This window comes from Neoarius graeffei, chromosome 17, assembly GCF_027579695.1.
Source record: "Neoarius graeffei isolate fNeoGra1 chromosome 17, fNeoGra1.pri, whole genome shotgun sequence".
In the NCBI taxonomy this organism is placed as follows: Eukaryota; Metazoa; Chordata; class Actinopteri; order Siluriformes; family Ariidae; genus Neoarius; species Neoarius graeffei.
In genome coordinates, this window is record NC_083585.1 from 34282647 (window position 1) to 34306209 (window position 23563).

The 23563-nt window shown below is 41.6% G+C and overlaps 1 protein-coding gene across 1 annotated transcript in view; it reads left to right on the forward strand.

Moving 5' to 3' along the window:
* The first annotated feature begins 16376 nt into the window (after positions 1-16376).
* The window catches only part of blmh (bleomycin hydrolase), a 42233-nt gene continuing 35046 nt past the window's right edge, over positions 16377-23563 (forward strand). The window contains exons 1-3 of the mRNA XM_060944082.1: positions 16377-16489; positions 20828-21025; positions 23084-23193. Of these exons, the coding sequence (XP_060800065.1) occupies positions 16480-16489; positions 20828-21025; positions 23084-23193 (318 nt within the window). The 5' untranslated portion in view covers positions 16377-16479. The remainder of the gene's footprint in view (positions 16490-20827; positions 21026-23083; positions 23194-23563) is intronic.

The window sequence follows — 23563 nt, forward strand, 5'->3', positions numbered from 1 at the left end:
AGAGAAAATTGCAACAATTTCTCGCAACTTTCACTTCCTCCCGCAATGTAATCACAAAAAAAACCTAAAAAACACCGCAACTTTCATCGCAATTTTTTGGAAAAAACCCCGCAACATCAGACATTTTAGCCCGCAACAATCACAAAAAAGGCCCGCAAAATCCTGGGGGGACTGAAAAATGAATCGCCTGTTTTCTATGAAAACTTCTGGACCCGTCTTGTGTCTTCTTTTCTTCTCTTGTGAATCTTTGTATTGTCCTGTCATCCGATTTTAATAAAAAGTAATACAAGAAATGGCTTCGGGAGTATGGGGTTCGGGGCTCTTTGCTAAGGGCTGTCCGGTCCCTGTACGAACGGAGCAGGAGTCTGGTTCGCATTGCCGGCAGTAAGTCAGACCTGTTCCCAGTGCATGTTGGACTCCGGCAGGGCTGCCCTTTGTCACCGGTTCTGTTCATAATTTTTATGGACAGAATTTCTAGGCGCAGCCAGGGGCCGGAAGGAATCCTGTTTGGGAACCACAGGATTTCATCTCTGCTTTTTGCGGATGATGTTGTCCTGTTGGCTTCTTCAAACCAGGACCTTCAGCATGCACTGGGGCGGTTTGCAGTTGAGTGTGAAGCGGCTGGGATGAGAATCAGCACCTCCAAGTCCGAGGCCATGGTTCTTTACCGGAAAAGGGTGGCTTGCCCTCTCCAGGTTGGTGGAGAAGTCCTGCCTCAAGTGGAGGAGTTTAAGTATCTCGGGATCTTGTTCACGAGTGAGGGAAGGATGGAGCGTGAGATCGACAGGCGGATCGGTGCAGCCTCCGCAGTGATGCGGTTGCTTTACCGGTCCATCGTGGTGAAGAAGGAGCTGAGCCAAAAGGCGAAGCTCTCAATTTACCGGTCGATCTACGTTCCGACTCTCACCTATGGTCATGAGCTTTGGGTAATGACAGAAAGAACAAGATCGCGGCTACAAGCGGCTGAAATGAGTTTCGTTCGCAGGGTGGCTGGGCGCTCCCTTAGAAATAGGGTGAGAAGCACAGTCACTCGGGAGGAGCTCGGAGTAGAGCTGCTGCTCCTCCACATCGAGAGGAACCAGCTGAGGTGGCTCGGGCATCTTTTTCGGATGCCTCCTGGACGCCTCCCTGGGGAGGTGTTCCAGGCATGTCCCCCCGGGAGGAGGCCCCGGGGAAGACCCAGGACACGCTGGAGGGACTATGTCTCTCGGCTGGCCTGGGAACGCCTCGGTATTCTTCCCGAGGAGCTGGCCAAGGTGTCTGGGGAAAGGGAAGTTTGGGCTTCCATGCTTAGACTGCTGCCTCCGCGACCCGGCCCCGGATAAGCGGAAGAAGATGAGACGAGACAAGAAATGGTTTTATTTTGAATTCCTATTCCACGTAGACCCATCATTTTTTTTGTCCACTAATGTACACTTTTGGGGGGAGGGAGGGGGTTGCTCAGAAGTCTACTCTTCGTAGACTCATGATAATGATGAAAATTATGGATGACCCCTAACAAGACCGCGAAAGATCACCATTTTTAAGCGACGAGAAGCAGCAGCTGTACAAACGCGAAGTCATCCATTATTATTATTATTATTATTATTATTATTATTATTATTATTATTATTGTTGCTGCTGCTGCTTCTTCCGTGTTGTTTTTGCTTCGATATTCGCGCCAAGGTTTATGCAAACGTAGCGACGTAACTGACGTATACAGCGACATAACTGACGTATACAGCGACATAATGACGTGTCTTCCCTTAGCACCGCGAGCTATGGAAAAGCAAACTGGTTCTCAGCTGGCTCGCGAGTTGAACGAGTTGTGAACCAGCACCAGCACTGGCCCCGAACCAGCCCTGGAACTGATTTGGTGGAAAAGAGGCATTTGACAATAAACACTGGGTCCCCGCAAGGGTGCTTGCTGAGTTCTCTCCCATTTTCCCTTTATACACATGACTGCATTCTAACCTATAGCACAAATACCATCATTAAATTTGCAGATGACACTACTGTAGTTGGCCTGATACACAATGGTGATGAATCCGCATACAGGGATGAGGTTCGCAGACTAACAGACTGGTGCTCCATGAACAACGTGGCACTTAACATCTCCAAAACCAAGGAGATGATCATTGATTTCAGGAGACCATGTGAAGGCCCTGCTCCCCTATACATTAGGGGTAGTGCAGTTGAGGGAGTGTCCTCATTTAAATTTCTGGTCACACACATCACACAAGACCTCACATGGACTACAGATATCACTGCCCTGGTGAAGAAAGCACAGCAGCGACTGTATTTCCTTCGGACATTGAAAAGACTGGACATATCAGCTGCTTCTTTCATTCTGTCGCTGTTCTATCGAAAGTATTCTCACCTATGGCATGCTGGTGTGGTTTGTGAGCTGCACAGCAGCTGACAAGAAAGCCCTGCAGAGAGTAATCACAGCAAGACAGAAAACTATTGGAACTCCGTTACAAACATTACAGGACATTTACAGGACACGGTGCCTCTGCCATGCAACCAACATCATTAGAGACTTATCACACCCTGGTCACCATTTTTTCATTCTGTTTCCCTCTGGGAGGTACTTCAGGTCCTTAAAAACTTGCACCTCCAGACTTAAGAACAGTTTTTTATCCAAGTGCTATTCGAGAACTAAACTCTTAGAACTGATCTTTTGGAGTGTGCAATATGTCTTTGAATGTGCAATATGTGTGTAATATGCACTTTATTCACCTTTTATCGTCTTGCAGTGTTTTTTTATTATCCTTGATGTGTTTTTATGTCTTTGTTTTTTATGACCTATTTATGTTTTTATGTCTTTTTTTATATGATCCACTAAAAGAATAGAATTTTGTTGTACATTGTGCAATGACAATAAAAGGAAATTGAAGACATAGAGCCCAGTCCTTGAGTCCAAGTCAAGTCCTGAGTTCGAACTAATGTTCAGTCCTGAATCCGAGCCAGGTCCAAGTCAAGTCCAGAGTCTGAGCCTGCCTCCTGCCCAGAGCCCAAGTTATTTCCAGTGCCCGTGACTAATCCAGAGTTCAGGTCATCTCCACAGCTCGAGCCCAAGTCCAGTCCTGAGCCAGAGTCATCTCCATAGCTCGAGCCCAAGTCCAGTCCAGAGCTCAAGCCATCTCCAGAGCTCAAGTCCAGCCCAGAGCTCGAGCCCACTTTCAGTCCTGAATCCAAGCCAAGTCCAGGACCCAAGTCAAGTCCAGAGTCTGAGTGATTCCTGCCCAGAGCCCAAGTCCAGTCCAGAGCCAGAGTCATCTCCAGAGCTCAAGCCTGAGCCATCTCCAGAGCTTGAAACCAGTGCAAGTCAGGAGTCCAAGTTTTGTCCTGAGCCTGAACCCGAGCCCTCACTGGAGCCAAGTAGGATGGATTTTTGCTCACGGAGGGAGCTCTTTGGGGGGGGGGTCTGTCGGTCCTGTGTGCTGTGGTGCGTGCACCTGAAGGAGTGCCCTGGGCTGTGTGCGCGTCAAGTGGACTCCAGCACGTGTGCCGTAAATGATGCGCACTTGAACTTAATTAAGGAACTATATGTGCACTGTTCAGCTGCAGTATCACTGTGAAGTATTACGCTACATCAGTACGGATTACCGAGCCTTGTTTCCTGTTTCTGGTTTCCTGATTCCTGTACCTGTTTCTCGTTTTTGCTTTGCCTCCGATATCCTGTTTGCACCTCACCCGACCCTTTGCATGTTTCACCTTTTGGATTTAGCCTGCCAATTTGGACTGTTTGCCTGTGTATATTTGCACTTTATTATTAAATACAACCCCGATTCCAAAAAAGTTGGGACAAAGTACAAATTGTAAATAAAAACGGAATGCAATGATGTGGAAGTTTCAAAATTCCATATTTTATTCAGAATAGAACATAGATGACACATCAAATGTTTAAACTGAGAAAATGTATCATTTAAAGAGAAAAATTAGGTGACTTTAAATTTCATGACAACAACACATCCCAAAAAAGTTGGGACAAGGCCATGTTTACCACTGTGAGACATCCCCTTTTCTCTTTACAACAGTCTGTAAACATCTGGGGACTGACGAGACAAGTTGCTCAAGTTTAGGGATAGGAATGTTAACCCATTCTTGTCTAATGTAGGATTCTAGTTGTTCAACTGTCTTAGGTCTTTTTTGTCGTATCTTCCGTTTTATGATGCGCCAAATGTTTTCTATGGGTGAAAGATCTGGACTGCAGGCTGGCCAGTTCAGTACCCGGACCCTTCTTCTACGCAGCCATGATGCTGTAATTGATGCAGTATGTGGTTTGGCATTGTCATGTTGGAAAATGCAAGGTCTTCCCTGAAAGAGACGTCGTCTGGATGGGAGCATATGTTGCTCTAGAACCTGGATATACCTTTCAGCATTGATGGTGTCTTTCCAGATGTGTAAGCTGCCCATGCCACACGCACTAATGCAACCCCATACCATCAGAGATGCAGACTTCTGAACTGAGCGCTGATAACAACTCAGGTCGTCCTTCTCCTCTTTAGTCCGAATGACACGGCGTCCCTGATTTCCATAAAGAACTTCAAATTTTGATTCGTCTGACCACAGAACAGTTTTCCACTTTGCCACAGTCCATTTTAAATGAGCCTTGGCCCAGAGAAGACGTCTGCGCTTCTGGATCATGTTTAGATACGGCTTCTTCTTTGAACTATAGAGTTTTAGCTGGCAACGGCGGATGGCACGGTGAATTGTGTTCACAGATAATGTTCTCTGGAAATATTCCTGAGCCCATTTTGTGATTTCCAATACAGAAGCATGCTTGTATGTGATGCAGTGCCGTCTAAGGGCCCGAAGATCATGGGCACCCAGTATGGTTTTCCGGCCTTGACCCTTACGCACAGAGATTCTTCCAGATTCTCTGAATCTTTTGATGATATTATGCATTGTAGATGATGATATGTTCAAACTCTTTGCAATTTTACACTGTCAAACTCCTTTCTGATATTGCTCCACTATTTGTCGGTGCAGAATTAGGGGGATTGGTGATCCTCTTCTCATCTTTACTTCTGAGAGCCGCTGCCACGCCAAGATGCTCTTTTTATACCCAGTCATGTTAATGACCTATTGCCAATTGACCTAATGAGTTGCAATTTGGTCCTCCAGCTGTTCCTTTTTTGTACCTTTAACTTTTCCAGCCTCTTATTGCCCCGTCCCAACTTTTTTGAGATGTGTTGCTGTCATGAAATTTCAAATGAGCCAATATTTGGCATGAAATTTCAAAATGTTTCACTTTCGACATTTGATATGTTGTCTATGTTCTATTATGAATACAATATCAGTTTTTGAGATTTGTAAATTATTGCATTCCGTTTTTATTTACAATTTGTACTTTGTCCCAACTTTTTTGGAATCGGGGTTATATACTCTGCACTTGCATCTGCCTCCTCCCTCGTACCTGACATTAATGCAGACATGATAAAAAGTTATGTTAAGTACACATAGCAGCACAAATTTTCAGTGGATATAAAAGTCCTACACACCCATATTAAAATTGCAGGTATTTCTGATGTGTATGTATAAATAAATAAGATATTTTTTCACTTTTAATGTGATATAGCAACCAACAAAATTCAATTGAAAAACAAAGATAAACAATTTGGTGGAAAAGCTGTGCCTTAAATATTTTTGTTGAAGCACTTTTTGCCTGTAATACAGCACTTGGTCTATCCGGGTAAGTCTGCTTAGCACATCTTGATTTGGCAATTTTATTCCACTCTTCTTTGCAGAAATTCTCCAGATCAATCACATATTGAGGGGGCTCCTGTGCACAATCCTCTTCAAGTTATTCCGCAGGTATTCAATAGGATTTAGATCTGGACACTGACTGGAAATGTCAGTCTTCTTTTGAAGCCATTCCTTTGTTGATTTGGATTTGTGCTTTGGGTCGTTATCATGCAAGGAGGTGAAAAAGTCTAGCAGTAACAGAGCTCCAGTCCCAGCTGAATAGAAGCAGCCCCACAGCATGATGCTTCCACCACCATGCTTCACAGTATGATGTTCTTTGGGTGATATGCTGTCTTTTCTGTGCCAAACACCATACCTTGGGCTTTCTGAGCATTTTTGGGCATTCTTTCACATGCTTTGGTGTGACTGTATGTATGATTTGGCAAGATTTAGGCAGTTGTCAATGTTTTTTTTTCTTCATGAGAAAGACCTTCTGTTTAGCCACCCTACCCCACTATCCAGATACGTGAAGAATATGAGAGACTGTTGTCACATGCAGGGAGTGACCAGCTTTTGTCAGATATTCCTGCAGCTCCTTTAATGTTTCCATTAGTCTCTTGGCAGCTTCTTTGAGAAGTTTCATCTTGTCTCTTCATCAGTTTTGGAGGGAGGGAGGTCCTGTTCTGGGTAATGTCATTGTGGTGCCCCATTTTCTCCATTTGTTGATTCTGGCCTTCACAGCATTCTATGGTACATCAAATGTTGTTTTGCAAATTATTTGTATCCCTCTCCTCATCGCCTGATTTGCACCCTTTTAAAAATGAGATCAAAGAAGATTACATTACATTACATGGCATTTAACAGACACTCTCATCCAGAGCGATGCAAAAGTCAGGTACACTAAGTGCTGAACCTCTAGACAAGGAAGTTCAAGTGCCAACTGAACAAGTGACATAATAATCTCATTCTCATTATCTCTAACTGCTTTACCCTTCTACAGGGTCGCAGGCAAGCTGGAGCCTATCCCAGCTGACTACGGGCAAAAAGCGGGGTACACCCTGGACAAGTCGCCAGGTCATCACAGGGCTGACACATAGACACAGACAACCATTCACACTCACATTCACACCTACTGACATAATAATACTTTGTGTAATATTCTGTTGAAGTACCACTACTCAGCAAACAGCCAAGGAAACAAACCAACCATACAAAGTACGGAAAATAGAGAACTCAAACAGCTAACCCCAGGCTAGACAGTATACAGCCTGGGTAGGTCTAGACCAGAGGTTGGCAACCTGCGGCTCCGGAGCCGCATGCGGCTCTTTCATCCCTCTGCTGTGGCTCCCGTGGCTTTGAGAGGGCGAGCTCATTTTGGAAAAAAAAAAAGTGAATAAATAATGGCCATTTAATTTAAATCGATTTTTATTTTATTTCTTTAGTTTTTTTTGTTGTAATAATTCTATCTTTGGAGATTGAAGTGTTCTTGTGACATTAAAATACAACTTGTTTTAATATTTTCTCAATCAAAATATGCATCACGTCCTGTATGTGACACCTGTTGCCGCCAGACAAGTTGTTACGAAATGCCATTTGAATCGGCCGCGTGGTGGCATAAGACCTGCGCGTGCCACCCGAATATGGTGTGAGGAGGGAGCGGCGTGGTGGTCGCCCCGCGATCCCTTAGTCTGCCACCTACCCCTCAGCTGTACAGACATGCTATGTGGCTGGGGTTAGCAAGACACACCCCTGGGTTATCAGAACTCGTTTGAGTCTGCTGTTACGAGCCGGTGAAGGTTCCCGGCAAGTTCAGGCGTAGCTGAGGCCAAGGGAGTAACTTTGATTTTGACAATGGTGGGGACACAAAAGTGATCCAAGGCAGAGCTTCCGAAAGGTGTTTTTTTTTTCCATTAGCAATCATAATTTCATGTCATGCAGATCTTATAGGTTAACGAGGGCAGCCGTGGCCTAATGGTTAGAGTTGGTCTTTGGATCCCAGGGTTGCAGGTTCAAATCCCACCCTTACCTCTCCCTACATGTCCATCCATGGCTGAAGTGCCCTTGAGGAAGGCATCTAACCCAACATTGCGCCAGGGACTGTAACCAATACCCTGTACCAAAATAGTAACAGTAAGTCTCTTTGGATAAAAGCGTCAGCTAAATGTAATGTAATGTAACGTCATGTAATGAAAGTCAAGGAGGCAACTTCAGAGTTCTCAGCTTTACTCATGCAGGATGTTAAGGGCTGCAAAAGTGCAACATACTGTCAATTAACATACATCAAGAACATTGAAACACATAACTACAACATGTAAGTACACATAAATGAGATGTAAATGTGTTGGTTACTGATACATAAACACAAGCAAATTAGTTTACACTGGTTGCTCCTATTTGAAAGAACCAAACATGCTGCAGTTACCAATATTCGTCTGTAGGTGGCAGTAAAGGACCATGGATTTGTTGTATCTAGCCTAGCCTAGTAGTAGTAGAAAGAGGTCTCTGTAAAACGGTGAATGCAGCAGACTCAGCGGCTGTCACGCTGTTGATTCTGAAATGCAAGTCGCACATCTGCATGGCCATGCAGTAGCCTACATCTGACTACTTACATTCTGTAAAACCATTAGGTCTATAAATTTAACATTCATTCATCGAGGATATTATCTAACACCAAGTTACATTGTTCCAGCATTCCTTTTCTCTGCAGCTATGCAGTAGCCTAGCTCTGATGCGTCCTGTCACGTTGCTAAACCTGCCTAAGGAGCCGCAGCAATACTTTTATGAAGGGTTTCCATACATCAAAAGGATTTTGTTGAGTTTTTAAAGCTCGACGGAATGAACGAATGTCTCATTTCTTGGGGGGGGGGGCCGTCATCCATGATACTCAAGTCAGCATGCGAGTCGTAGGGCAAGCATGCATGGACATCGAAGTCCAGCTCAATTTGTAGGCTGACGGAGAGTGGGGTGTGTGTGGGGTAGGTCAGGTGTGTACGTGTGAGATACGGGGGGTTGATGGGCGGGTAGTCACGGCTGCTGTGGGAAGTGTGCTGCTTTTACAGCAGATGAAGTGACAGCTGGGATAGCCAACCATGTAAGTTAGTGAGAAACAGGTAGCTAATCAGAGAATGATATCTATGTTAGAGGGGGGATTATTAGCAGTGTCATACATTTAACCCTTTGTGTGCCATATAATCATTGCTCAGGTTAGGACATCAGTTTTATTGATCGTGATTACATAGTAGCAGCTGAATATTGGTAGGGACACGTCCCTAGCGTCCCTACCCAAAATTACGCCCTAGGTTGAGGCGACCGTCAGCTTCGAGGCAGGGTGAGCCAGACACCCTGGGGTGACGTGTCATAACAAAGTGACTTATTTTGACCCCGGTAAGCTAGCAATGGATAAATCTGAGAAGAGAAAAGTTTCTGATAAAAATAGAACGTTTAATGCGTCATGGACAGATTCATTTGCTTTCGCTGCTGACAAAACTGGTTTACCGGTATGCCTAGTATGCGGTGAGAAATTAGCAAACAACAAAAAAATCAAACATCGAAAGACATTTCCAGAATAAACACACTGCCTTTGCTGAAAAAGGGTCTTACAACCGTGATATGGATATGCTGTGCAGTGAAGTTCAGGCACAGAAATCACATTAACCACGTGTACACCACGTGAGGAAATTAAGGAACTGAAATAAACATGAATCAAAATAACATAATCTGGAATTTCTTGTTTGCCTTTAATGCTGCAGCTGTATGAGTTTACAATGTCAGTGCATGAAAATTTCTTTTAACCCTTTGATGCAAAACATGGGTCAAAGTCTGGGGAAACACCTACAAAACCACTCTGCAGCCGATATGTACAATACAGAAAAGAGCAATAAGGACAATAAACAAAACAGGATACAGAGAACACACAAACTCACTATTCATAAAATCACACATGTTGAAATTTATGGATCTGGTCAAATTCAGAACAGCACAAATAATGTACAAAGCAAGAAATAATCCATTGCCGAAAAATATACAAGGAATGTTTAGTGAGAGAGAGGGGGAATATAATCTAAGGGGAGACCTAAATTTTAAAAAACCAAAGGTTCGAACAAATATGAAAAGCATGTGCGTATCGAGCTGTGGGGTGACTTTATGGAACAGACTGGAGACAGAAATAAAACAAAGTGCAAATATAAATCTGTTTAAAAAAAGGTACAAAAAAATATTTTTAAACAAGTATATTGAAGAGGAAGTATGTTAATGGAGGATGATGAGGGATAAATAGAATAGGGTTGATTGTTATATTAGAACTAACTTAGTATATGGTATATATTTATTTATGGGGATAGATATCTTCATATTTACAGGGATAGGTATGTAGTAGATATTTATTTTTGTAATTATATATTTATATAGATATTTATGAAGTGTATATATGGTATAAAGTATATATATATTTTTGTAATTATATATTTATATAGATATTTATGAAGTGTATATATGGAATGAAGTATATATTTAATTTTGTAACTAAATATTTATATAGATATTTATGAAGTGTATGTGTATGTGTGTATGTATGTATATGTGTATGTGTGTACAACCCCGATTCCAAAAAAGTTGGGACAAAGTACAAATTGTAAATAAAAACGGAATGCAATGATGTGGAAGTTTCAAAATTCCATATTTTATTCAGAATAGAACATAGATGACATATCAAATGTTTAAACTGAGAAAATTTATCATTTAAAGAGAAAAATTAGGTGATTTTAAATTTCATGTCAACAACACATCTCAAAAAAGTTGGGACAAGGCCATGTTTACCACTGTGAGACATCCCCTTTTCTCTTTACAACAGTCTGTAAACGTCTGGGGACTGACGAGACAAGTTGCTCAAGTTTAGGGATAGGAATGTTAACCCATTCTAGTCTAATGTAGGATTCTAGTTGCTCAACTGTCTAAGGTCTTTTTTGTCATATCTTCCGTTTTATGATGCGCCAAATGTTTTCTATGGGTGAAAGATCTGGACTGCAGGCTGGCCAGTTCAGTACCCGGACCCTTCTTCTACGCAGCCATGATGCTGTAATTGATGCAGTATGTGGTTTGGCATTGTCATGTTGGAAAATGCAAGGTCTTCCCTAAAAGAGACGTCGTCTGGATGGGAGCACATGTTGCTCTAGAACCTGGATATACCTTTCAGCATTGATGGTGTCTTTCCAGATGTGTAAGCTGCCCATGCCACACGCACTAATGCAACCCCATACCATCAGAGATGCAGACTTCTGAACTGAGCGCTGATAACAACTCAGGTCGTCCTTCTCCTCTTTAGTCCGAATGACACGGCGTCCCTGATTTCCATAAAGAACTTCAAATTTTGATTCGTCTGACCACAGAACAGTTTTCCACTTTGCCACAGTCCATTTTAAATGAGCCTTGGCCCAGAGAAGACATCTGTGCTTCTGGATCATGTTTAGATATGGCTTCTTCTTTGAACTATAGAGTTTTAGCTGGCAACGGTGGATGGCACGGTGAATTGTGTTCACAGATAATGTTCTCTGGAAATATTCCTGAGCCCACTTTGTGATTTCCAGTACAGAAGCATGCCTGTATGTGATGCAGTGCCATCTAAGGGCCCAAAGATCACGGGCACCCAGTATGGTTTTCCGGCCTTGACCCTTACGCACAGAGATTCTTCCCGATTCTCTCAATCTTTTGATGATATTATGCACTGTAGATGATGATATGTTCAAACTCTTTGCAATTTTACACTGTCGAACTCCTTTCTGATACTGCTCCACTATTTGTCGGCGCAGAATTAGGGGGATTGGTGATCCTCTTCCTATCTTTACTTCTGAGAGCCGCTGCCACTCCAAGATGCCCTTTTTATACCCAGTCATGTTAATGACCTATTGCCAATTGACCTAATGAGTTGCAGTTTGGTCCTCCAGCTGTTCCTTTTTTGTACCTTTAACTTTTTCAGCCTCTTATTGCCCCTGTCCCAACTTTTTTGAGATGTGTTGCTGTCATGAAATTTCAAATGAGCCAATATTTGGCATGAAATTTCAAAATGTCTCACTTTCGACATTTGATATGTTGTCTATGTTCTACTGTGAATACAATATCAGTTTTTGAGATTTGTAAATTATTGCATTCTGTTTTTATTTACAATTTGTTCTTTGTCCCAACTTTTTTGGAATCGGGGTTGTATATATATATATATATATATATATATATATATATATATATATATATATATGTGTGTGTGTGTGTGTGTGTGTATGTAAATATATGTATATGTATATATGTGTGTGTGTATGTATATGTGTATGTATATGTGTATATATATATATATATATATATATATATATGGATATGGTATGTAGTATATATTTATTTTTGTAATTATATATTTATATGGATAATCATGAAGTGTATATATGGTATATATTTTTATAGGTGTATTAATGTAGTTTGGATTTCGGGGTAGTTAAAAAGGGGTGGGAAATTAAAAAAAAGTATTGTACTTCTTCCCACTCCTTTTTCGAACAATGTGCGGTGTATTGTAATGTCTTAGCTCTTTATGTTATTTTATTTATTCTTTTTTGTCACTTTTTTCATTTTCTTTCTTTTGTATGTACAAATAGTTACATACATTTTTATACATGTTCGAAATAAATAAATTCATTCATTCATTCATTCATTCATTCATTCAATAAATTAATTCCATCATTCAGTATTCAAGGTATTCCTCAATTAACTTGTTTTTGATCATCATACATCCTTTTTTATTTTTTCCTTTCTTACTTTTTGAATAAAAACCCTTTTTGTATCACTACCCTTCTAATGCACAACATGGGTCAAAAACGACCTGCATTCATTTTCCAGGTTATTTCATGTATGGCTGAGTGTTTCTATGATATACTTTTGAAATAAATTCATTTTGTCATTTACTTTTCCAAATATACAGTAAATATCTTGTTTTTGGGGCGGCACGGTGGTGTAGTGGTTAGCGCTGTCGCCTCACAGCAAGAAGGTCCTGGGTTCGAGCCCCGTGGCCGGTGAGGGCCTTTCTGTGTGGAGTTTGCATGTTCTCCCCGTGTCCGCGTGGGTTTCCTCCGGGTGCTCCGGTTTCCCCCACAGCCCAAAGACATGCAGGTTAGGTTAACTGGTGACTCTAAAATTGACCGTAGGTGTGAATGTGAGTGTGAATGGTTGTCTATGTGTCAGCCCTGTGATGACCTGGCGACTTGTCCAGGGTGTACCCCGCCTTTCGCCCGTAGTCAGCTGGGATAGGCTCCAGCTTGCCTGCGACCCTGTAGAAGGATAAAGTGGCTAGAGATAATGAGATGAGAGATCTTGTTTTTGTTTAGCCCAAATCATCATTTTTATTTTTCCTTTCTTAAGTTATGAACAAGCACAGCTTTTGTAATTCTACATCAAGTTTACACACATGGGTCAGAAACGACCCGCATGCATTTACTACAGCGTTTGGTGGGAACTGTGAATTGTGCTTGTGTCAGACATTTCACAGCTCAGCACAGCACCCTTTGCCCATCTAATACATGTAAGTATGTTTTTCAATTGTTCTAACATTACCTTAGAAAAAAATTGATTATGTTTAGGTTACCTTGAGAGTGAGTAGATTACTCATCAGAAAGTTACAAGTAATTACTATTAGCTACCTAGCTGTTGACATGATCTACTTTAGTTAGCTAATTTTATTGTAGTTGGCTTCGCTAACTACATAGTTAATAAATAAATAACTGGCCCCATTCACTGCTAAAGTAATTACTTGAAACAAATTATTATTATAGTATTAAGACATTTAATTTTAAATCACACTTGGATGACCCATGTGTAGTAATATAAAAAGTATTTTTGTTCATAAAGTAGGAAAGAAAAAATTAAATGAATGATTTGTGGTAATTAAAAACAAGATATTTAAAGAATACTTGGAATATTCAATCATAAAATAAATTGATTTCAAAAGATAGAGCAAAGAAAAACTCAGTCAGCATGAAATAAACTGGAAAATGAACGCGGGTCATTTTTGACCCATGTTGTGCATTAGAAGGGGTGTGCATATGTTTTGCGTCAAAGGGTTAAGTTTAAAAAAATCCTCAAATAAGGGAAGGACTCAAACAGGCCTGCATTGAATATTTTAGTTGAAAAAAACTTTATAAATGCCAGTATCTTTTTTTTTCTTTCAGAGTTCAAAAGAATTTGGTGTTTTGCATTGTTAAAAATGGAAAATAAAAGTCAGTTGTTTTCTGTTTATAGTTTATTAATTTCATAAAAGCAACACACTATAGTTCATATATGAAGCATAACTTTAAAGAAACTATATATGGAGTGTTACCTTCAATTTAGTGGTCAAATAGGTTTTGTGGCTCAGAATGGCTTTTAATTTGGTGGGAAACGGGCCCAAATGGCTCTTTTAATGCTAAAGGTTGTCGACCCCTGGTCTAGACCAATACGCAGTTACACAGTGGGCAGGGAAGCAGGGATCGTGAATGATGTTATGAAAAGCCTACAGACACAAAAGTCAAGTCAAAGTCCTTCCTGCACCATCCATGGCGCATTTGGCAGCGCCGATCTCCATTTCGTAGCCCTCGGCCTCTCACCTATATTGCATAGATAGGGTTACAGTGGGAGGCTAGTCCTCTGGTAACCACGAGAGTTTGACTCCCCACTCACATCTGTATTGCAGTGTGCCTTGCCAGATGGCAGTAGGCACCAGTTTTATGATGGTCTTTGGTATGACCCAACAATTGAGTAGAACTCAATCGCTAACCACTAAGCTACTCACCGGTGACTCTACAGACACAACTGATCTTTATTTGGGGTTAAAATTAGAATCACTTCAGGCACGGTGACACAATGGTTAGCACTGTCACCTTGCATCCAGGGCACGGTGGTGTAGTGGTTAGCGCTGTCGCCTCACAGCAAGAAGGTCTGGGTTCGAACCCAGTGGCCGACAAGGGCCTTTCTGTGTGGAGTTTGCATGTAGGTTTCCTCCCACATGTTAGGTTAATTGGTGGCTCTAAATTGACCGTGAGTGTGAATGGTTGTTTGTGTCTCTATGTGTGTGTCAGCCCTGCGATGAGCTGGCGACTTGTCCAAGGTGTACCGATGCCTCTCGCCCATGGTCAGCTGGGATAGGCTCCAAACTTTCCATCCAGACAGTTCTGGGTTCAAAATTCATGGCCAACTGAGGTTCTCCCTGTGCCTACATGGGTTTCCTCTGGGATTTCTTCTTCATGGTGCAAAAGGGTAAATGCAATGGAGATATATGAGCTGACTTTGGGACTGTGGTTGTCGTGATCGGGTTTCTGTCGGTGGGGGGTTTATAGCATCAATGAAGCTGACTTTATGTTAGGACTGTTAATGTTATAGTCATTGCCCAAATGAGGATGGGTTCCTTTTTGAGTCTGGTTCCTCTCGAGGTTTCTTCCTCGTGTTGTCTGAAGGAGTTTTTCCTTGCCACCGTCGCCACAGGCTTGCTCATTGGGGATAGATTAGGGATAAAATTAGCTCATATTTTAAGTCATTCAAATTCTGTAAAGCTGCTTTGCGTCAATGTTTATTGTTAAAAGCACTATACAAATAAACTTGACTTGACTTGACTTGACTTGGGGTGGCACGGTGGTGTAGTGGTTAGCGCTGTTGCCTCACAGCAAGAAGGTCCGAGTTCGAGCCCCGTGGCCGGCGAGGGCCTTTCTGTGTGGGGTTTGCATGTTCTTCCCGTGTCCGCGTGGGTTTCCTCCGGGTGCTCCGGTTTCCCCGACAGTCCAAAGACATGCAGGTTAGGTTAACTGGCGACTCTAAATTGACCGTAGGTGTGAATGTGAGTGTGAATGGTTGTCTGTGTCTATGTGTCAACCCTGTGATGACCTGGCGACTTGTCCAGGGTGTACCCCGCCTTTTGCCCGTAGTCAGCTGGGATAGGCTCCAGCTTGCCTGCGACCCTGTAGGACAGGATAAAGCGGCTAGAGATAATGAGATGAGATGAGAAATTCTGTAAAGCTGCTTTGCGACTGTTTATTGTTAAAAGCGCTATACAGATAAACTTGACTTGACTTGACTTGACTTGGGGCGGCATGGTGGTGTAGTGGTTAGCGCTGTTGCCTCACAGCAAGAAGGTCCGGGTTCGAGCCCCGTGGCCGGTGAGGGCCCTTCTGTGCGGAGTTTGCACGTTCTCCCCGTGCCCATGTGGGTTTCCTCCAGGTGCTCCGGTTTCCCCAACAGTCCAAAGACATGCAGGTTAGGTTAACTGGTGACTCTAAATTGACCGTAGGTGTGAATGTGAGTGTGAATGGTTGTCTGTGTCTATGTGTCAGCCCTGTGATGACCTGGTGACTTGTCCAGGGTGTACCCCGCCTTTCGCCCGTAGTCAGCTGGGATAGGCTCCAGCTTGCCTGCGGCCCTGTAGAACAGGATAAAGCGGCTACAGATAATGAGATGAGAGATGACTTGACTTGATATATGAGTCTCTATAAAATGGTAAGTTATTTAGATCTGCTGCTAGTCTTGGTGGCAGATTCCACAGCATCCCTTGATATGTTTTGCAAAGTCCATGCCTCAGTGGGTCAGAGCTGTTTGGACAGCACAGGGGGAACCGACACAATATTAGTTCTGTAAAGCACACTTGTGCTGAATGAGCCTGAGATGAACCCCAACTGGAAAGTCATTTGCATTTCCTGTTTCCGGGATTCCGCGCTCGGCTCGCTGACTGGCCCCGTCGGCGAATAAAATAAACAAAGGCGAAGCAAAACTCACATAACTCACATAAGAGTCAATCTGCTGAGAGTGAAGATGGATGCTGGTATGTATTCACTGATATTTCATCACAGCTCCCTGCTGTGCTCTGTAACTGAGGCTCTTGTGCAGCTAGACAGCCTTATTTGGTTTGTAATAGTTAGCATAGCTGACTAGCCTTTAAGCTAACAGAACCCGGTCCATAAAACCGGGCTAAAGCATGTGAGATGTCGTTAGCTAGCTGTCGCTCAGTGTATAAATGGTTTATAATTATATAAAAACGCACATATATTGCAGGAAGTCATTTCTGTAAAGACAGACAGGATGCAATATGAAGGACAAGCTGTAAGTTACGTTTTAAAGGCATGAGTGAGAAAAACTTCAGTTAATGAATAATACTGTTTCAGGAGGTGCTGTGTTCAGGTAGTGGATTAAAACCAGATCCACAGGCACTTCACTGCTGATCAGGGCTCTGCTGCTCACAACAACAACATCATCTCCACAAACACTATGATGATGATGTTAAATGATATTCAGATTCACTCAGTAATGTACTGTGGTGTTTGAGCTGCAGTAAATGGACTGATGAAGCTCTCAGTTGCATTAGTACTAAAAAGTTGCAAGTCACTGTAGTGGTTAACCTTTGGCCTTTTCCATTAAAAAAGCAGTCTGGCCATCGATTCTCATTCATGCTTGCATTCAACAATGTGTATATTGTCTTTTAATAATAGTACTAATAGAAAAAAAAACCACGATAACAATAGCGTTCTTTTATTTATAAGTGTCTTTGAAGGTACCTAAAGAAATTACATACATCACAGAACAGACCAGTATGTAATACTGCTATGAATAATAATAATAATAATAGATTTGCAATACACCGTGGTGTAGTGGTTAGTGCTGTCGCCTCACAGCAAGAAGGTCCGGGTTCGAGCCCTGTGGCAGACGAAGGCCTTTCTGTGCGGAGTTTTCATGTTCTCCTCGTGTCCGCGTGGGTTTCGTCCGGGTGCTCTGGTTTCCCCGACAGTCCAAAGACATGCAGGTTAGGTTAACTGGTGACTCTAAATTGACCGTAGGTGTGAATGTGAGTGTGAATGGTTGTCTGTGTCTATGTGTCAGCCCTGTGATGACCTGCCGACTTGTCCAGGGTGTACCCTGCCTTTCGCCCGTAGTCGGCTGGGATAGGCTCTGTAGAACAGGATAAAGCGGCTAGAGATGATGAGATGAGAATGAGATTTGCAATACTAGGAAATAGAGAGCGGTACGGTGGTGTAGTGGTTAGCACTGTCGCCTCACAGCAAGAAGGTCCTGGGTTCAAGCCCGGCGGCCAGCGAGGGCCTTTCTGTCTGGAGTTTGCATGGTGTCTGCGTGGGTTTCCTCTACAGTCCAAAGACATGCAGGTTAGGATAACTGGTGGCTCTAAATTGACCGTAGGTGTGAGTGTGAATGGTTGTCTGTGTCTATGTGTCAGCCCTGCGATGATCTGGCGACTTGTCCAGGGTGTACCCCACCTCTCATCTATAGTCAGCTGGGAAAGGCTCCAGCTTGCCTGCGACCCTGTAGAACAGGATAAGCGTCTACAGATGATGGATGGATGGAATACCAGGAAATAGTAGTGCTTGCAAAGATGGCAAGAGAGAGAGATTAAATCGATGCTGAAGTTATATAATCATATTTCTGCTTTGTTCATATTCTTGCAGCGTAACTGAACCTACAGTCACCCTCTTCTTGTGTTTCTCTTTGATTCAATTTTAAAGTATAGTGCTTTTAACATTCACAAATCAGCTTTACAGAAATCCAGGAGCCTCGTGTATAAAGACGATTGTAAAAGCAATCTTAATATGTCGATGTTTTATTGTTTCCTGAAAATAGCTACAAGCAATTTGTAAAATGCCCATTTGCATGACAAAATGTTTCTACATCTTTCGCCCCAGTTGAAGGAGCAAATCAACTGCGCTTAGAGAAATCCCCCAAATTCATGTAATATAAGAGAAAATCTAATTGTAGGATTTTTTTTTTAAATAAATGATGCTCCTTGTATAGACCCTAACTGAGCAAAAATAATTATTTGTTTCTGTTAGGGAGTTATTGAATATTTTTGTCCCTCAGTGTCATGTGACTTCCTTTTATGAAGACGTATAATGTGTGTGTGTGTGTGTGTGTGTGTGTGAGAGAGAGAGAGACTGCAGCAGTGACAGTTATAGAATGTAAGTAGAATGTAATGACCGTTATAGAATGAAGATTCCACCATTCAATCATTCCTTTAATAGCTTAAAAAGTATAAAGTGTAGAAAAATGAAAATAACATGGCTCGAGTGTCATTTACAAGACCTATGCAACAAAGTTTCTACATTAAGCAATGTTTGAAGAATTATTCACAGAAAATCGATTAGTAGAAAAAGGGAATAATAATAATAAGCTTAGGAAGAACAATATCATGCTATGCTTTGCAAGCACTATAATAATCATAATTCAGTGAAAATAAAGGTAATGAATAAATGCAAAAATCAAAGTAAAAGAGAACTCTGTACATAACTACAAGATGAAACAGATCACTAAGCAGTAAAATGCACAATAAACACGTGCATATGAGTCACTGGGTGAGTGGAAAAACAAGATAGAAAAGATTTTTTGAGGCATGTCTTATAATGAAGAACTGGAAGCATGGAGTTGGATAGGAAGTATCTTTCATAGTTTTGGGACAGTCACTTTAAAAGCCCTTTCTCCTGTGATGCAAAGCTGAGAGAAAGGAACAAAAAGCAGATATACTAACAAGCCTAAGAAACCCCATGGATATGACAAACCTCACACTCCCTTCCTAAACACTCACTCATTCACCTTGACACCTTGTTGGCCTGTCGGTTGCCAGCCTGTACGAGGCTCTCTGCGTCTATCTTGAGCACGCGTCATCTGTGGCCGGCTTGCTAGGCCTGTCGCGCCTTACTAAACATTGTCATAATAGCTGCATTTTTGTACATGGCTCATGTTTATTTGTTCTTATTGCCATTTTTTTGTCATTTAGATCTCGTGGGGTATTTTGGTGTTATTTATACAGCAGCAATATTTCCTGTGTCCCTTCAGCTTTAATTTGATACTTTTACTGTGAAACACAACAATCATTATAAGCACTGAACCGTGATGCATGATTTAGCAATTTTCCAGTGGCTTTTCGGATACAGTGTCAGCATAACGGCACCATATATTATTTAATAATCATCGATAAACTGATTGGGACGGCACGGTGGTGTAGTGGTTAGCACTGTCGCCTCACAGCAAGAAGGTCCTGGGTTTGACTACAGGGGCCTTTCTGTGTGGAGTTTGCATGTTCTCCCATGTCTGTGTGGGTTTCCTCCGGGTGCTCCGGTTTCCCCCACAGTCCAAAGACATGCAGGTTAGGCTAATTGGTGGCTCTAAATTGACCGTGGGTGTGAATGTGTGTGAATGGTTGTCTGTGTCTATGTGTCAGCCCTGTGATGACCTGGCGACTTGTCCAGGGTGTACCCTGCCTTTCGCCCGTAGTCAGCTGGGATAGGCTCCAGCTTGCCCACGACCTTGCACAGGATAAGCGGTTATGGATGGATGAGTGGATAAAATGATTGGGTGTGTGGTACTGGACTGACATTGATGTGAGAGGCTGAACTGATATGATGTGATTTGGTGATATTTTGACAAAAATCACTGCAACTGTTTGATCATGTGAAATGTTTTTCTATGGCTCAAAACACAGCGGAAACACTAATCAAGATCATCCATGATGCTTACAGGACATAAAACATGCATTATTTGATAAGGATGCTCAATTTCATATTGTGAACAGTGATCTCAGCCCAGCAAAGGTCATTATTGCGATAATGATTATCAATATAGATGTAATCTCACACACACACCCAATACTGAGATCAGAACTGGTGTCTCATTAATGGTTTGTTCCCACCTCACATGTTGCATTCCTGGGATAAGCCTCAGATTCACTGTGACCCTGACCAGGTTAAAGTGGTTATTGAACAATGAACGAATGCTGAAATCTGAGCAGTGAATATTAGTCAGTAGCTCTTACTCTGACCCACTACATACTTTTTACTTCAGTTATACTTATATGTAAGCTATAAAGGTGTTTCTGTGAGAATATGTTTTATGTCATTATTTCCGACAATGTAATGGTGTACTTAAGATGGACATACAGTAATTATCTGAACTAAGCTGTTTTGATGAATTGAGACACTTAAATGATCAGGCAGAGAACACTCTGCCTTCCTAGTACTTCTTTATATGTTCTGTTCATCTCTGACCTCTGTGGTCTATGCCTTCTTGTCCAGGTTCTCAGGTTTGCAGAAGGGTTATGCAATTAAAGCTACTCTATCCTCTAAATAGACACTGAATCAATCTCCTTTGTGTCTAACCACAGGCCTGAGTGGGGAGAAAGTATCTGCTTTTATTAAGCGTCTGAAGAGCGAGCCTCGATATCTGCTGGCCCAAAATGTGTCGACCTGCATCGACCCTCTAGAAGTGTGCCTACACAGGCAGACAGTCCAAGACACATCGCATGTCTTCCAGCACGCCATCCCTGCCGAGGGCAAGCCTGTCACCAACCAGAAGAACTCAGGTAACCGAACACATAGCAAAATCACCGAGCTGTACTGAGAGCTGGGCCATGGCCAACTGGGAAAAATTCTTTTCCAAATCACTATAATACTGTTATACACTATTTTTGCTGTATTTCTTATTACAAAGTAAAGTAGTTATATGAGCTTGTTCATATTGTTACAACTTAACTGAACCTACAGTTGCCCTCTTATTGCATTTTTATTTGATTCAATTTTAGATGTACTAGTGCATCTCAAAAAATTAGAATATTGTGAAAAAGTTCAATATTTTCCATCAGTTATTTAAGAAAGTGAAAATGTTATATATATATATATATATATATAGACTCATTACACATGAACTAAAATGTTTCAAGCATTTTTCTATTTTAATTTTAATCAGTATGGCATACAGTGCAAAAACATAAAAAAAATCTCAAAATATTAGAATATTTCATTTTGAGTTTGAGTAAAACAGTATGAACACAGTGTATCTCTCGGTCTAGTTCAGTACACACAACCACAATCATGGGGAAGACTGCTGACTTGACTGTTGTCCAGAAGATGATCACTGATGCCCTCTACAAGGAGGGTAAGCCACAAAAGGTCATTGCTGAAAAGGGTGGCTGGAAAAGGTGCACAAGCAACAGGGATGGGCGCAGTCTTGAGAGGACTGTCAAGAAAAGTTGATTCAAGAACTTGGGAGAGCTTCACAAGGAGTGGACTGAGGCTGGTGTCAGTGTATCAAGACCCATCACGAACAGACATCTTCAAGAAAGGGGATATAACTTTCACATTCCTAATATCAAGCTACTCCTGAGCCAGAGACAATGTCAGAAGTGTCTTATCTGGGCTAAGGAGAGAAAGAAATGGACTGTTGCTCAGTGGTCCAAAGTCCTCTTTTCAGATGAAAGTACATTTTGCATTTAATTTGGAAATCACGGTTCTAGAGTCTGGAGGAAGAGTGGAGAGGCACAGAATCCAAGGTGTTTGAAGCCCAGTGTGAAGTTTCCACAGTCTGTGATGATTTGGGGTGCCATGTCATCTGCTGGTGTTGGTCCACTGTATTTTATCAAGTTCAAAGTCAACACAGCCATCTACCAGGAGATTTTAGAGCACTTCATGCTTCCATCTGCTGACGAGCTTTTTGGAGATGCTGATTTCCTTTTCCAGCAGGACTTAGCACCTACCCACAGTGCCAAAACTACTACCAAATGGTTTGCTGACCATGATATTACTGTGTTTAATTGGCCAGCCAACTTGCCTGACCTGAACCCCATAGAGAATCTATGGGGTATTGTCAAGAGGAAGATGAGAAACACCCGACCCAAAAATACAGATACGCTGAAGGCCACTATCAAAGCAACCTGGGCTTCAGTAACACCTCAGCAGTGCCACAGACTGATCACCTCCATGCCACACCGCACTGATACAGTAATTCATGGTAAAGGAGCCCCAACCAAGTATTGAGTGTATAAATGAATATAGTTTTCAGAAGTTGGACACTTCTGTATTGTAAATCCTTTTTTTGATTGATCTTAGGGAATATTCTAATAATTTGAGATACTGGATTTCTGATTTTCATGAGCTATAAGCCATAATCATCAAAATTAAAACAAAAAAGGCTTTAAATATTTCACTTTACATGTAATGAATATAGAATATATGAAAGTTTACCTTTTTGAATTAAATTATGAAAAAAAAAGGAACTTTTTCATGGTATTCTAATTTTTTGAGATGCACTAGTATAGTGCTTTTAACATTGTCCCAAATCAGCTTTACAGAAATCCAGCGACCTCATTTATAAAAGTGGAGTGAATCTTGTTGATGTGGATATAATATTGTTTCCTGAATGTAGCTACAAATAATTGGTAAAACATTTGTTGCATCAAAAATTGTTTCTACATCTTTTCCCCCACTTGAACAAGCAAATCGACTTCAGCTAGAGAAATCCCTCAAGTTCATGGACTATAAGAGGAAATTTGATCCTAGAAATTTTTTATAATGACACTCCTGGTATTGATCCTAAATGAGCAAATTATTCTTTTTTTTTTTCCCTCTTTTTTTATTGCTGCTAGGGAGATGTTGGATCTTCTCGTGCCTCAATGTCATGCGACTTCCTTTTATGAAGAAGTATAATATAGAAGAGTTTGAGTTCAGTCAGTCCTATCTCTTTTTCTGGGATAAGGTAAGTCCATGTTACTGCACTTGCAGATCTTTAGATTAGATTAGATTAGATTAGATTAGATTAGATTAGATTAGATTAGATCAGATCAGATCAGATCAGATCAGATCAGATCAGATCAGATCAGATCAGATCTTTATTGATCCCTTTGGGCGGTTCCCCTCAGGGAAATTAAAATTCCAGTAGCATCGTTACAGGATAAACAGAGAATAGAAATAGAGAAAAAACTTCTAGATAAATTAAATTAGGTATTTGCATATACAAATATAAAAAAGAATAAGATATGGGGAAGAGGGGGAAAAAAGGGCCAACGGAAGAGGTATTGCACATTATATTGCACATTGTCCAGTATTGTTTATTGTCAAGCTAGGCT